The 14,890-nt window shown below is 50.3% G+C and overlaps 4 protein-coding genes across 4 annotated transcripts; 2 read left to right on the forward strand and 2 right to left on the reverse strand.

Moving 5' to 3' along the window:
• Positions 1-128: 128 nt before the first annotated feature.
• On the reverse strand, positions 129-2,663 carry ABOM_004885 (putative C6 transcription factor; the record flags this gene model as incomplete). The annotated part of the gene is made up of 3 exons (XM_022532014.1): positions 129-1,119; positions 1,175-1,746; positions 1,797-2,663. 3 exons carry the CDS (start codon positions 2,661-2,663, stop codon positions 129-131), a joined length of 2,430 nt encoding a protein of 809 aa, XP_022389914.1.
• Positions 2,664-3,156: 493 nt separating this feature from the next.
• Positions 3,157-4,629, reverse strand: ABOM_004886 (putative endo-polygalacturonase; the record flags this gene model as incomplete). Its single annotated transcript, XM_022532015.1, has 1 exon — positions 3,157-4,629. The coding sequence occupies one exon, from the start codon at positions 4,627-4,629 to the stop codon at positions 3,157-3,159; it is 1,473 nt and encodes a 490-aa protein (XP_022389913.1).
• Positions 4,630-6,567: 1,938 nt separating this feature from the next.
• On the forward strand, positions 6,568-9,620 carry ABOM_004887 (putative oligopeptide transporter; the record flags this gene model as incomplete). Its single annotated transcript, XM_022532016.1, has 13 exons — positions 6,568-6,766; positions 6,832-6,888; positions 6,938-7,014; positions 7,084-7,242; positions 7,306-7,436; positions 7,503-7,785; positions 7,849-8,024; positions 8,081-8,687; positions 8,747-8,819; positions 8,876-9,057; positions 9,113-9,230; positions 9,282-9,368; positions 9,424-9,620. The coding sequence occupies 13 exons, from the start codon at positions 6,568-6,570 to the stop codon at positions 9,618-9,620; spliced, it is 2,346 nt and encodes a 781-aa protein (XP_022389912.1).
• Positions 9,621-10,590: 970 nt separating this feature from the next.
• On the forward strand, positions 10,591-14,687 carry ABOM_004888 (FAD-dependent monooxygenase/MFS transporter; the record flags this gene model as incomplete). The annotated part of the gene is made up of 4 exons (XM_022532017.1): positions 10,591-11,790; positions 12,780-13,377; positions 13,432-13,572; positions 13,636-14,687. The coding sequence occupies 4 exons, from the start codon at positions 10,591-10,593 to the stop codon at positions 14,685-14,687; spliced, it is 2,991 nt and encodes a 996-aa protein (XP_022389917.1).
• Positions 14,688-14,890: the final 203 nt, after the last annotated feature.

Raw genomic sequence — 14,890 nt, forward strand, 5'->3', positions numbered from 1 at the left:
AGAGCATAAAAAGCTCACACAGATTCTCAGATAGAGGTATACGCGATAGACCATAGAATGTCGAAGGTTTCTCCCGTTGGAGCTCTATTTGAAAGCGAATAAGAGAAGTGAGAGCAGACTTTATCTTGTTAAGTACTGTGGCCAAGATGTGCGGAACCCTCGCCCATCACAGCAGTTCGACCCACTCCCACTGCACCATAGCGACTGATCCTCTGCCCAGGACTTAGCGTTGTTTGCGGATGCTCCGGTGACGCGCAATTCAATGCAATGGGTGCATCAGTGTATAGCGAGCTTGTCGCATTGTTCCAGATGGATACATGTGACGGTTGAGGGTTGAACTGATCTCGATCTGCCAGTGAAATACCAAATGGATCTACATCGGTGAAACTCTGGAGAGTCTGCTGGAATGATAAGGGGAGAGGAGGGAACGCCAAGCCAACCGAGGTATCAGAGTGATTATCGGGTATAGGCAGTGGGGGCTCCTGTTCCGCGTACGCATTGCTTGGTAGCACCGAGGAGGCTTCGAGTACTGTTGGTGTAGAGACCGTTTCTACATGCTTGGAAGGTGCTCTATCGTCAGTATTTTCCGAGTATGCTGTCTGTCGGATATCTAAGCTTGGTTTGGATAGCGCAGGGAAGTTGTCCCTTGCTTGAACCAATCGCTTAGCAAAGCCCGAGGCGAGGTTATCCTTTTGGCAACCGTGTACATCTTGCGGCCCTGCCCATCGGCGGGAGACTTCGAACAAACTGGCAATAAGTGAATCCAACGAGCTGGGTATTGGAGTACCGTAGTACTTGGAATGTGTGAGGAGCATTCTACCGGCAATAAAGAGGCAGAAGGAGAACTGGGGGTTGGTGAGGATGGGGGAGCAAAGAAGAAATTGCTGGCCAATCGTACTGATCTCTGAAGCAGCTTCGAGACAAGTTTCTGCCGATGAGGTTGAAGGAAGTTTGACTGGGCAGGACTGCCAGTGTAATGGTGGGTAGGCAATTCCTTGGTGGAGGAGTATTACAGCTGTGTTGTGTGTTGTATGTGCAAGAGTAAGGTTAGGGTCCATGATACCATCGGCATTAAGGACTGACGCGTCCCGCCATTTTGGGGGAAGAAAAAGCTTCCATCTGAATATTGGTCAGTCTTTGCTATAGATCGACGTATTTAGGAAAGAACACTGACTGGACCATACGGAGATCAAGCTCTTTGAACCGCATGAGCCAGAGCTGCGCTTTGTCCGCATCCCGGATGTCGAGGGCGTGGTGAAGAAAGAAATTGGTGACTAATGCCAGCGACTCGGTGGCTTCGATGCAGTAAGCGAATCCCCCGATACAATCTTGCTCCTTTGGATCGGCCGTCATCCGGCTTTCCGTCAGTAAGGGGCGATGTGGGCTAGCGGCTTTTGCATCCGAGATGCCAAAATATGGCGGCCTTGCTTCAGTCCCCTGCTCCCAAAGTGCTCCTTCGCAGGGTAGTCGCCGTTTAACATCTGCGCTGGTCAGACTGATATTCCAACCGGTGGATACGCTGCAGAAGCGATCCATAAGGAACACGGTCCAGAAGACGCGTCGTCTTTCTTCCGCTTCGCCCCAGGAGGTGGATGGTTTCAGAAATGCCATGCGCCGTATTAGAGTTTCGCCAGATTGAGAATGGCTCGAAAGATGCTCTTCTTCCACGCTCAGTTGAAGTTGCTCTACTGTGCGAGCCATACCTCCTACGATGGACCATGACGATGGGCCACGTCCACGACCAATCTACATGGACATTAGCAATTCTGCAAACGGCGAAGGAACGACCAGCTTACTGTATCAAAAGCAATGATCACTAGAGCCTGGAGGTTTTCGACCGAGAATGACTCCATGCTGCTCAAGATGACCTTCTGCCTACTTTTCTCTGCCAGTTCGGCCTTCTCTGTATCGCTTCCCAGGCGGCTATCGTTGGAGAACCGGCTACACAACGCAACAATAGCATGCAGGACATGAATGGCCTTCTGGCGTCCCTTGTAAGACTGAATCTGCTCACGAAATCTTCTCACATGCAGAATTGGAATCCAGTGGTGGATGTTCGCAAAGTAAAATTCGACAAGGTGGTGGACCAGGTCCGAGTTGAGGATGTCGAAGTCTGTCCCGCTCCTTAGCGACTGCTGAGGAGTGGACAACATGCCGACCTTTCGTCGCTTTGGCGACCGAAAATCACTATCCTCGTTCTGTTCTGCCTCCATGGAAGGCCCTGCCTTGTCCTTGGTCTCAGCAAGCTGTAGCATTGATTTTTTCATGGCTTCCCGCGCGTGGGCGAATTGTCTACTCGGCGTTTCCTCATTATGTAAATCCTCATCTGGAGCGCCAGGGAAGGCAGAGTTAGGATGAAGTGCCTCCCAGACCTGCTTCCACAGAACGCTTTGTCCGAGAAACATGTTCTCTAGTGTGTCAATCCGGCGATAGAGCTGATCAACAGCCCCTGCACGTAGCCCAGGCTTCAGCCGACGGTCATCGTAAACGCATGCGACATCAAAGCGCACGCATTGCGAACATGGTTGCTCGCGACTACATCGTGCCTTTTTCTTGCGGCAGGACTGGCAAGCGGGGATATCGTCTTCTGGCTTGGAGGCGTCCTGGTCTTGTTGTTGCGGTCGTTGGTCCTGTGTGGATCGGCCGTTTGCCTTAGAGCGCATTCTGACGAGGGTTTGGACTGGTAATACTAGTCATTTGTGATCCTGATGCCATATCAACTGCCGTGGTGACGGATTGGGTGCATCTCCCCCACGGGGCAGACAATTGCATGATTGCGGAGTTTGTTTTTTCCCCGCATGGAAGGAGAAAAGTAGCGCCGGAGGATATATCGGAGTCTCTCCGAAGCCTTCAACTGGTGGAGCTCAGGCGAGGATCATCGCATGGAGCCAATGAATCACTCTTGAACTGAATGCTGAGGGGTTCCCTTTTAGGTAATATTCCGGTTCGCCTACTTGGCACTTCTGCTGTTTACACTACTGGTTACCTTTTATCTTGCTAACATTTGGTGCAAAGAATGTGAGACACGTAATTGATTAAAGATACACGTTCTGATCATCACAACTCGCAGGACATGGGGGGTCTCTGTAGCTTAGGGCTGTGCGGGGGATTGGGACCTATCTGGTTGGATTGTGGAGGACTTGGCTCGCTTGTCTTCTATTGCTCGCTCGTAAAGTTCAGTCCCTCGACATATTCATTCGCAAACATGGGAACAAAATCCGCAGTATAATACCAGGATGGTTTACTCATATTGTCGTCGATCAACTTGTCGTTGATCTGTAGGTTGACAAACGTGACATTTGAGATATTCCGGTCTTTGTCATATCCCAAGAACAATGAAGGGTTTGCATGGGATCCATTGTATACCAGATCCTTAACGTAGACATTCCGAATGCCTCTACCCGGCGACGTGTTATACTTGGAGTTATACATCACCCGGAAATTGAGTAATTGCCCCAGGCGGAAATCCTCGACTCGTATGTCTTCAATATGAACGTTCTGAATCAAGTTGCTATCTCCGGGGTTGATCGCAATGCACCCCTGGTACCAAAGCTGCGGCTCTCGGTGATCGAGGATGTCAATATTGCGGATTGTGACCCCGTCCATGGTCTCAGGCTTGTCGGTATTGCCATGCGTGCCGATGTTTATCGGGTGGGCCCAATCCGCCCAGAGGGATGAGTTCTGCACGGTAATATTCTTCGAGTCGCCGTAGTAGTTCCAGCGATGCTGGTAAAGAGCGACATTATCGTCTGAGTTGCGTAGAAACACCCCATCGATGAGCACATCCTCGCTGCAGAAGAAGTCGATCCCATCGCCGTTCCCGGTGGAAGACATCGATCGGATTCCCAACATCGTGATATTCTTCGATGTACCCGTCGTGACCGAGAACCCTTTTGCTCCGAGGATGAGAATGTCCTTTACCAGGATATTGCTCGACCATTCGATAAGTATACCGCCCGATGACCTCGGATTGATCACGCCCCGACCCTGGATCCCACCGCTGGTCGCATTCTGAAAGGCTAGCCGAGAAGTAACAACTGCACCGGGAGCAAGATACACAGTCTTGCCGGATGGTACAACCAATGTTCCGTTCTTGGAGTCGGGGCCATTGTCAATGCCAGGTCCAAAGTAGACCACGTTCGGATCATTTTGGCTCGGAATGTCGGCCTCAATAGCATTAGTGAAAAGCTGTAAGGTGTCAAACACATCGTCATTCACTTGGACTACGACGTTGCGCGGCCGGTCCAATGTAAAAGAGATTGTATTTCCTTGCACAGTCGGCTTGATCTCATATGAATATGGTCTGATAACAGCAGATCTAACTGGCCCATGACGATAGGTGACGGAGAGCTCAACGGGTCCTTCAAAGTCGAACAAAGCAAAGGAAGTGTTATGCTCGATTCCTTTTCCAGATGTCGTATTGGCTTCGGACACGATGGCGTTGTAGGATGCAACGGTATGCAAGCCCCCGGTAGATTGTTGAACCTGAATGGTGTAGGCATGTGCCTGATCCAGCCCTTCCGGAAAGTTATATGTTTGTATGCTGCCATTCAGGGCCGGTAAAGCAGAGGCCCATTGTGGGATGAAGAGTGCAGCCAATAGAACCCGAAGCGCCATCATGTCGAACATGGTTTGCAAGAGGGTGAGATCGTGTACTGAATGCTTGGAATACAATTCGATAAAGTTGCTTTATAGGCTCCAGGTAGATCCGTAGCCGGTACAGCACCTGGAGTCGCCATAGTTTCCTGTCCGCCAAATCCCCCGATCGTACAATGGAGGCCATCCGACAATTGCTCCGTCATACTCTGGCATCGGGCGCATTTGAATACAAAACTGCAATCCAGCCAATATACCATATATTTATTTCCATTGGGAACCGGGCCAAAGTATCGGCGTATGTGAATGTAATCACCAGTCTACTGAATAACCACAGGAAACGGAGAGAGTTCCACCAGCGAAATTTTCCACGGATGTTCCAGTGCGCCCTATTGTGCAGAGCGAAGCAGGAATAAACCAAGAAGTGGGACAAGAGACGCACGTTGACTATTTCCTCTTCGAAAGAAATGATCGAATAAAAGACCTTGTATGTAAAGTCTCACCATAATGCTGCCAGTAGCGATGAAAGATCGGTTGATACACAACTGTTCTTGGGTGCTACGATGCCCGTACATCCCCATGGACAGTTTAATGGCAGGGCGTTATAGTTCTTGGACGATGCACACGTTAGCGTGTATATGGAATTAATAGAATAAAGGATGGTGGAGTAAGACAAGCGGAAAGAATGTGGTCCATTGCGCAATCAATATGCGTTCCTTATGTGTCTGGAGGGTGCACGGGCTCGAGAATTGTCCGCCGGCTAGTCTCAATGACAAGCTTAAATCCTAAATAAGCCCCGAGATTTTCCCGGTCGTAAAGTTAGGGACATACATCAGCCTTAGTATCACGTCTAATGCATACAAGCTCGCGTCAGAGACACGATCGTTCAGCGAAGTGGGGTGGTAGCGATGACGCAACTTAGGGCACGGATTGGGATTCGTCGCGCAAACTTAGCATGAAGCCGAGAACACTGTCCATTTGCCACCTCCCCCAGCGGGCGCGACAGCAATAAATTTGCTCTTGATCGTGTCGGTCGACATGATCGGCATTTACTGGGATGCTCGATTGAGTTGAGTATCAAGCTCCAGTTCGGAAGTGGGTGCCAGTTATCTCGATTTTGGGTTTACGCCGTTCCATTGGCATGCCACCGACGACCTCTTGACTACGAACGTCAGCCACGCGAATTCTTTGCCAATAAACTAAAAGTAAACGAGAGAAAGTAACTGATGATTGCACGACATTCGGTTGGTTCTCGAACTCGGCCCGGACCGACGCCGAAAATATTTCTCGATAAGCATGTCCAAGCATCCAATGGAAATGCTTCTCTTCACGTTTACCAACGGGAAAGCTGCGGGTTGGACCTTCTTCGATTCTGCTATTCTCCGTACCTCCTGGTGTTTTGCCCTATATGATACCATTTGGCTCTCGGTTATAGATATCTCGAGCCGGGCATCTTTAATCCGTGGGTGGGTTGGGTTCCCACCATCAGGTGGTATGAACGATAGGTGCACGCTGGAAATTGAACGCAATTGGGTACGTTAACATCTCACTTATTTTCTTTTCCTGACCTAGATGACTCTCTAAAATGTACTTTGCATTTGTTTTTCGCTGTCTGCTTTCTATCTTCTACACCTCGCGGCCCACGCGGGATTGTTCCGTTGGTGATATCATAGACTCTTGAAGTATCATTGGATTAGCTCCACTTGCAACGTAACAATTTCAAGCCCTTATAAGAAGTCTGTGTTCCGATACACTAGCGTTATGATGTGATCTCTCGTGTTCAATAGCGTGATAGACACCCTGCCATATTATGTGGGTCGGCTGTAATCCTTCCTCGTAGGAGCCTGTAGTCTTGAAAACCCCCTTGCGTTATATTTATTGACAGACTCTCGCTGTGATTCCCCGGAGTTTCCTGTGGAAGGCCTCGACCGCAATCAATAGGCAAAGTATTGGACTTGCCTTTCTTTCGCCATGCCTTCCGAGAGCCCTTCAGATATTAAAGCCCAAGGTGGCCAAGATGATGACCACAAGGGCGGCCCTACCGTCGAGACTCATACGACAGATTCAGAGTCAGGCAGAGGGGTAGATGAGATGCACAAGCCCGGGGAGATAAGCGAATTACCACCGGTAGAAGCATTCAAATGGAATGTCGACGGGGATCAATCACCGTGTGGGTAGCCCGCGGACAAATGGTAGCGGAGGGTCATGTATTAACTAACTGGGGGAATCTTGTAGTCCCTGAAGTGGCCGCATGTGTTTCTAACACGGATGATCCAACCATGCTCTGCAACAGTGAGTCGCTGCAATGATCTGCCGGTCGCATGTATTGACTTTATTGCAGCTGTTCGAGCATGGATTCTCATGACCATTTTTGTTATGTTATTTTCGGGCGTGAACCAATTCTTTGGCCTGCGATATGTATGTAGAGCACCCTTGAATCTCTAACATGCGTGCACTGGATCAAGCTTCGACGCTGACTGCATCAAGCCATCTCTCACGATCGGCTATGTTGTAGCCCAACTTCTCGTGTTTCCTATCGGTCGGGCATGGGAAAAGCTCCCCCGTTGGAGGGTACCTCTGGGAAGGCTGTCATTCGATATCAACCCGGGAAAGTTCACCGTCAAAGAGCATGCCTTTATTGTCATCGTCAGTCATCCTTTACGCATACACTTCCTGGACACGCTTGCTCACTTGGGAATGACTATGTAGTGTGTCAATATCAGCGCTTCTACGCCTTATGCGCAAGGGTCACTCATGGCAATCATTCACCCTCGGTTCTGGGGACGCGACTTTGGACCGGGCTTCTCTTTTCTGTACCTTCTGACGACCCAGATGATTGGGTAAGCGACTTGGCTGCAAGGAGGCTTTTCTCAAGTCTGGGATACTAATATTCCATTTTTCTCCAGTTTCGGTCTGGCCGGGCTTGCTCGCCGGTGGATTGTCTACCCAGCCGCTCTCATCTGGCCCACGTCTCTTTCCTCCACCGTTCTCTTTCGTGCTCTTCACGAGCGTGAAGATCGTTCTCCTGCCAATGGTTGGACCATCACGCGATACCGCTTTTTCGCTTATTTTACACTCTTCGGCTTCGTGCTGTTCTGGTTCCCTGACTATATCTGGACCAGTCTCAGCTCGTTTGCGTTTATCACCTGGATTGTGCCCCACAACCAGGTGGTCAACACATTGTTCGGAGTAAGACCTCTCAACAGTTCATGCTAGATTTGTTGTCAGAGCCTAACAGTCGTGGTGATACAGATGAACTCGGGCTTAGGGCTTCTGCCCATCAGCCTCGACTGGACCGAGATAAACTACGCCGGGTTTCCACTGACTACCCCGTTCTACATCACTTGCAATGCGTTCGCCACGATTGTCATTTTCTTTTTCTTCCTCTCGCCCATTCTGTACTATACCAATGTCTGGAATAGTGCTTAGTGAGTGCATCTGATTCTCATGGTTTTTGCCACACAATATCTGACTGGTTTCCTAGCATGCCACTCCTATCGTCGGGCACGTTTGACAACACCGGCCAGTCCTATAACATCACACGAGTGGTTGATGCTAACTTGAACTTCGTCGAGAGCAAATACCAAGCCTACTCACCAATGTACATTTCCATGGCGTACGCGCTGACTTACGGCCTCGGCTTTGCTGCAGTCACCGCCGTGATCGTGCACACGTATCTCTACAACGGTCGCGAAATCTGGGCCAAGCTCAAAAACGCCCGTGCTGGTGGCGAGGACATCCATCGTCGACTGATGCATACTTACAATGACGTGCCGGACTGGTGGTACGGAATCTTGACCGTTATTGTGCTCGGGCTGGGCGTTCTCACCGTCCGATACTGGGACACGGAGTTGCCCGTCTGGGGATTCCTTGTCGTCTGCTTTGGCATGGGCGTCGTCTTGATTCTGCCGGAGGGAATTCTACAAGGAACGACTAACCAGCGCGTGTTTCTGAATATCATCACGGAGCTAATCGCAGGCTATGCATATCCGGGAAGCGCGATCGCAAACACCATGGTCAAGTGCTACGGGTATAACTCGATTAAGCACGCCATGGACTTTGCTCAAGACCTCAAGATGGGACAGTATATGGTGCGTGGATATGTCGATACTCTCTCCCCTATCGCTTCACTAACGAACCTACAATACAGAAAATCCCACCGCGTCCGCTTTTCGCCGGCCAGATATATGCCTCTATTATCGCGACCATGACTCAAACTGGAGGTGAGCTTCGTTGTTCTCCCATGACAAGAGCTCAATCAGCTAACAGAAACGTGCAGTTCTACGCTGGATGCTTGGTCATATCTCTGGGCTCTGTGACCCTAAGAACCCCAATCGCTTTACCTGCAACGGCTCCAAGGTGATGTACAATGCATCCATCATTTGGGGAACAATTGGTCCACAAAGAATGTTCCAAAAGGGACAAGTATACAACGGCCTCATGTACTTTTTCCTGATCGGGGTATGTTCGCACTCGGTCGGTAATCCATTATATTTCTTGGGCTAACTCGTGCCAGCCGGTCGTCACTGTCATCGTGTACCTCCTCTATCGGCGATATCCCAACAGCTGGTTAAAGTACGTGAACGTACCAATCTTCTTCAACGCCGCTGGCAATATCCCGCCCGCTACTACAAGTACGTGAACCGGATTCGCCTTTTCAGGATTCAACAGACTAACAAACTCAGCGCAATACTCTCTCTGGTTCATCGTCGGCTTCATATTCAACTTCTGGATCCGCCGACGCGCGTTCCAGTGGTGGAAGCGATACAATTGTGAGTTCTTTTGCCCAATTCCGTTCATCAAGTCCATACTAATCATTGAGCACAGACCTCCTCCAGGCTGCCATGGACACAGGCACTGCCCTGGCTACGATCCTCATTTTCTTCGCACTAAGCTACACCGGCACCAAGCTTAGCTGGTGGGGCAATAATGTTGGATCGAATACGTATGATTCGCAGTCCGTTCCCTACCTAAAGGTCTCGGATGGGGGCCATTTTGGGCCGGGGCCCGGCGAGTTCAAGTAGAGGTGGTTCTCGTCTCCGGCTCTGGAATTTCGATCCCGTCAGTCGTTGCGGTTTGTGGACATATATGATCCAACGCTATACAAGAATACATTATCACGGAACGTAAAAACTGAACTGTGATTATCCTTTTCCCCTTGCCTTCATTCACTTTTTATTATAATGTTTTTTATCGTTTCGCCACAAGAACTTAATTGTTGTAACACATATGATTTGGGTGAAGGTGGCTATGCAGCGGATATATATCTCGGGCATTAATTTATACTGGATAGGCCTGATAACACTCATATAGCGCCATGGATATTGGCCACCATTACAGGGAAGTTGTCCAACAGAAATAATAAGCTCAATGTTGACAAACTGGTCTTCATATTCATTCTCGCAGAATCTGGACCTGTCGCTCGTGAAAGGATGTCGGAGGCCAACAGCGAAAAACAGAGTAAACATGCCAAACACCTACATCAGGAAATTGAGGCGGTCACGGACGCTGTAGTGCCCTACTGTGGATACGTCGTCGTTGTCGTCTGGCAGCAGCTTACGATCGTGGGGCCGAAACGTTGCGTACGAGTCCTTAATTATCCTGGCCCGGACGGGGAATATAAAACTATAGTAAGACTAGAGACCGATAGCTAGGCCACGTAGGCTGCCATATTTCTTGGACGTTCAGATATTATGAGAGACGGACCCAGCGTCCTGGGGTAGGGAACCTGCACCTCAAAGGTTCAACCGTGGAGCGGAAATTGTTGCTCATTCTCTCTCGGTCGCATCTTGCCGCTTGCCGCTGGTCGACAGGGTTCGTATTCCCCCTCAGTTCTAGAAATTAGACGGGTCGTTGGGGAGCCTCGACTCCCCGATTAGCATATCGTATTGGCTAGCCTTAGTGAAGGCCATCAAGAATTGTCAACACTATCGGATACTCTTCACCGAGCAACCCTCAAACACTGAGAAGCTTAGCGATCGGTCGTGTTAAATGATGTCGCACAATTTCAATATCGCCATCGTGGGGGCAGGGCCGGTGGGCTGTCTACTGGCTCGCCTGCTTCTTAACTGTCCAAGAGTGCGGGTGGTCATATATGAGGCTGATATATCACCTAATAGTCGAGGACAAGGCGGCACACTCGATTTGCACGCCGGCACAGGCATCGTGGCGTTGAAAAAAGCTGGTCTCTATGAGGATTTCCTTCGCCATGCTCGCTTCGACGGAGAAGCATTGCTTTTGTGTGACAAACGCCTGACCGGATACCTGCAATTTGCAAAAGGAGCGTCTGGTAATAGCCGTGGCAGTCCAGAGATCGACCGCGTGGTCCTTCGGCAGGTATTGCTTGATAGTCTGCCACCGGACACCATACGCTGGGGCCACAAACTTCTGGGTGTATCCAATGGGAATGTCCTGCATTTTGCCCAAGGAACCGAGCAGGGGTTCGATCTGGTGGTGGGAGCAGACGGCGCCTGGAGTCGGGTCCGCCGGTATTTAACGCCAGAACGTCCGTCATTTTGCGGTATCGAGGGTTATGCTTTCAGTATCCCTGATGCTGCCCAGGCCGCCCCAAAGGTTTCTGAACTCGTCAACCGAGGATCCCTCTACGCGTACTCCGACGGAAAAGCGCTGATGGGACAACAGCTCGGGGATGGTAGCATTCAGGTGTCCGTGTATACCACACAAAGCCAAGACGATGATGCGCTTTCCTCGGCGGATGATGAAAGTCGGCGCTATCAGATTGCCAGGCAATTTAGCGACTGGGCACCGGAGCTTCTTGAACTCTTGGCACCCACTAGTGAATACGAAATGGCTCGGCGTATCTACACGCTTCCGGTTGGGTTTCAATGGCCTGGCCATCCGGCTATCACTCTCGTGGGGGATGCAGCCCACCTCATGCCACCATTCGCTGGAGAAGGCGTGAATCTGGGGTTCGAGGACGCGATGAAGCTCTCGGATGCGATTCGGGGGTTCATCGATGGCAGATATAATAATACACTTGGAGAGACATTGCGTGTATATGAGAAAGACGCTTTTCAACGGGCGAGTAGAGGTCAGGAGCTGAGTGTTGGCGTGATGCAGGACATGTTCTTTACCCCTGGAGCACCGCGAACGGTGATCGAACGGTGGATGATCCGGCACATTCGCTATCGGATTCACCCATGGGCTTTCCCTATATTATACCCTATCATCGTGGTAAATCTTTATGCCTTTTATTTTGTGTTTAAACTTTTCCGCTAGTTCAGTGTGATCTTATGGCGCATGTGGTTATACTTCAAGTGGAATGTGCGGGTCGTGGGTCTGTCTTCTGGCTATTCTCATATACAGACAAGAACCTCCGGAGTAACCTGTTCAGCTAATATAATAACACTACGCAAGGATTGGAGAGTGGACTGCAGGAGCAACTGGTGTGGCGACTCCGGCGAGATGTTGCGTCTTGGACGCAGCCGATCAGCACTTGCGGGGCCAATGATGAAGCGAATGGACCAGTACGTAAGATTTAGATTTGCTTGGGAATGGAATCTTAACAGGGCTTTCTCGTTATCATTTGTTCCCCACGTCGCGTCCGGATAATCTTCGATAGCCTTCCTCCCGCTTGACCTTGCACGTGGCTCGAGAAGTTCAATCTCCAGACTCCTTTCGGAATATTTTCGGGGATGTTCGTGAGTGAAATCTCCAATGTTTGGCTTTGGTCTCATTGTATCCCTTGCGTGATAACGGGATGCGTCTAACATCATCTGCCGGGCTCATGTCGCCATCGCCGTCGTCCCACGGAGAGACAGTGAGGTCGTGCAACGCCAAGACAAGACCAGGATACAGCAAGGAGGGACTTAATGCGCCTCGTTCGTGTTCTAATCTAGTAACCGTCTAGTGTTGTAGGGCGACATGCAACTGATCGCAGGCCGAAACCACCATGCCAATCACATCATTGCCACCATAATGGCATTCTGTTAGGGTTACATCTGGATCCTCCGTTATTCTTTTGGAACTGGGGATGCACGTATGCATCTCCCCCGCTCATATGTGCCGTGTTGGTAATACTATATATTTCTACAGTGGCATTTCCGTGCCCATCTGGGGAAAGGACTTGAGTTCAGTAGGGTGACAATCTGCGATACTGAACCATGGGTTAGTGACAATACTCCTTTCGTTTCTCTTGTCCAAGTGAACTTTGAATTGACCAGCGATTAGCTCCTCAGGATCCCATAGAGTCGAACTCACTCAATGGGGACAGGAAAGCGGCGTTCAGTGTATCGGACGAAGAAAAGGCCTCTCCATCCGCGACCGAACCTGTCTACGATGGTGACCAGTATTTGGGCCAAGCGCCCACCGAGGAGGAATTAAATACTTTACGCAAGGTCCCTGGCCCGGTATCAGGGTCTGGATATTGGCTCTGCACCGTTGAGTTTGCAGAGCGCGCCTCCTACTATGGCTGCACCTGGGTCTTTCAGAATTTCATTCAATATCCTCTACCCCCAGGTGGGAATGGTGCGGGAGCGTCGGCGCCAGGGTCGGAGAAGCCAGCAGGAGCATTGGGCCAGGGATTGCAGATCTCGTCTGCACTGACGCTGTTGTTCAAGTTCCTTGCGTACTGTATTCCCATCTTTGGCGGCTGGCTAGCTGATACGAAACTGGGACGATATAAGACAATCTGTATCGGTGTCGCCATTTGCGGTGTTTCGCATATTATCATGGTGGTCGGTGCGATCCCGAGCATATTGCAGGCGGGCCATGGCATGGCTCCGTTCATTGTCAGTCTGATGATTCTCGCAATAGGAGCCGGTATGGATACAAATCCCCGTCTTTATGTTCACTAAAATCTGACAAGTACTATAGGTATATTCAAACCGAATATCTCCCCGACTGTCATGGAACAGGTCACCTTTAAGCATCCTTACATTAGAACGCTCAAGTCCGGAGAACGGGTCATTGTTCACCCCGAAACCACGATCCAGCGACTTACACTTACATTTTACGGTAGGCTTATATTAAATTCATACTTGATGTCAAAGGAGGGCTGACATTGTATCACCCTTACAGCTCTGATCAATGTGGGCGCTTTCTTTGGGCTGGCGACCAGCTACTCCGCGAAGCGTGTCGGGTATTGGCTGGCATTCCTCCTTCCCGGCATTATCTACTTCTTGATGCCAATTATCCTGGCCTTGGTATACAAGAAGACGATCAAAACGCCCCCACAAGGGAACATTCTCGGAGACACCTTGCGTGTCATCAAACTAGCTATCCAACAGAACGGGTTCCGGAAGTTCGGATCGGAGGCCTATTTCGACTCAGTCAAGCCATCGGAGCTTGCGCGCAAGGGCATTGCCTCATATAAGGGGAAGCCGATCAGCTGGAATGATGGGTTCGTGGACGACGTTCGACGCACGCTGGTGGCCTGCCAGATCTTCCTCTTCTATCCCCTCTACTACCTCAACAACGGAGGCATCGGAAGTATCACCAACTCCCAAGCGGGATCCATGACAACTAAAGGTGCACCGAACGACCTCGTCAGCAACTTCAATCCTCTAACTATTATCATTGCATCGCCAATTCTCAACTACGGTCTCTACCCCTTACTCCGTAAACATCGGATCGAATTTGGCCCCATCAAACGCATCACCCTCGGCTTCATCCTCGCAGCTCTAAGTTGTGTCGTCGGTGCCCTCCTCCAATGGCGCGTCTACGAAACCTCACCTTGCGGCTACTACGCGACAGAATGTGACATCGGCAACGGTGTCTCCACCCTCTCCGTCTGGGCTCAGATCCCAATGTACGTTCTTCAGGCCCTATCGGAGCTCTTCGCCGTCGTCAGCGGCTACGAGCTGTCCTTCTCCCGGTCACCGAAGAGTATGCGCGCGTTGGTCGTCGCTCTCTTCCTTTTCATGTCTGCTGTCTCGTCCGCAATTAGTCAGGCTGTTGTTCCGGCGTTGGCGGATCCGCATCTGATTTGGCCGTTTGTGGGCACTGCTGTCCCGGGAGTGCTTCTTGCGGGGGTGTTTTATTGGATGTATCGGGATCTGGATAAGGAGACGTTCCTGCGGGAGGATTCAGAGAGCCAGCAGGAGATCCTGTCGGAGAAGGACAAAAACTAGGACGGTGATTCTTGTGTTGAATCACGTAGCGTTCCGCCAGGGCTTCTTCTCATCATATTATAATAATATTCGGCCTCATTACGAGATGTGCACATTAAGAGTCAAGATCAGATGGGATTGCTGTATGTATCTCCCAGCTACTCTGACTGGGGCCAACGAGACAGTAAACTTAACTACATTACGCGACTACTACGTAGGTTTGA

This window comes from Aspergillus bombycis (assembly GCF_001792695.1).
Source record: "Aspergillus bombycis strain NRRL26010 chromosome Unknown contig00034, whole genome shotgun sequence".
Taxonomy (NCBI): Eukaryota; Fungi; Ascomycota; class Eurotiomycetes; order Eurotiales; family Aspergillaceae; genus Aspergillus; species Aspergillus bombycis.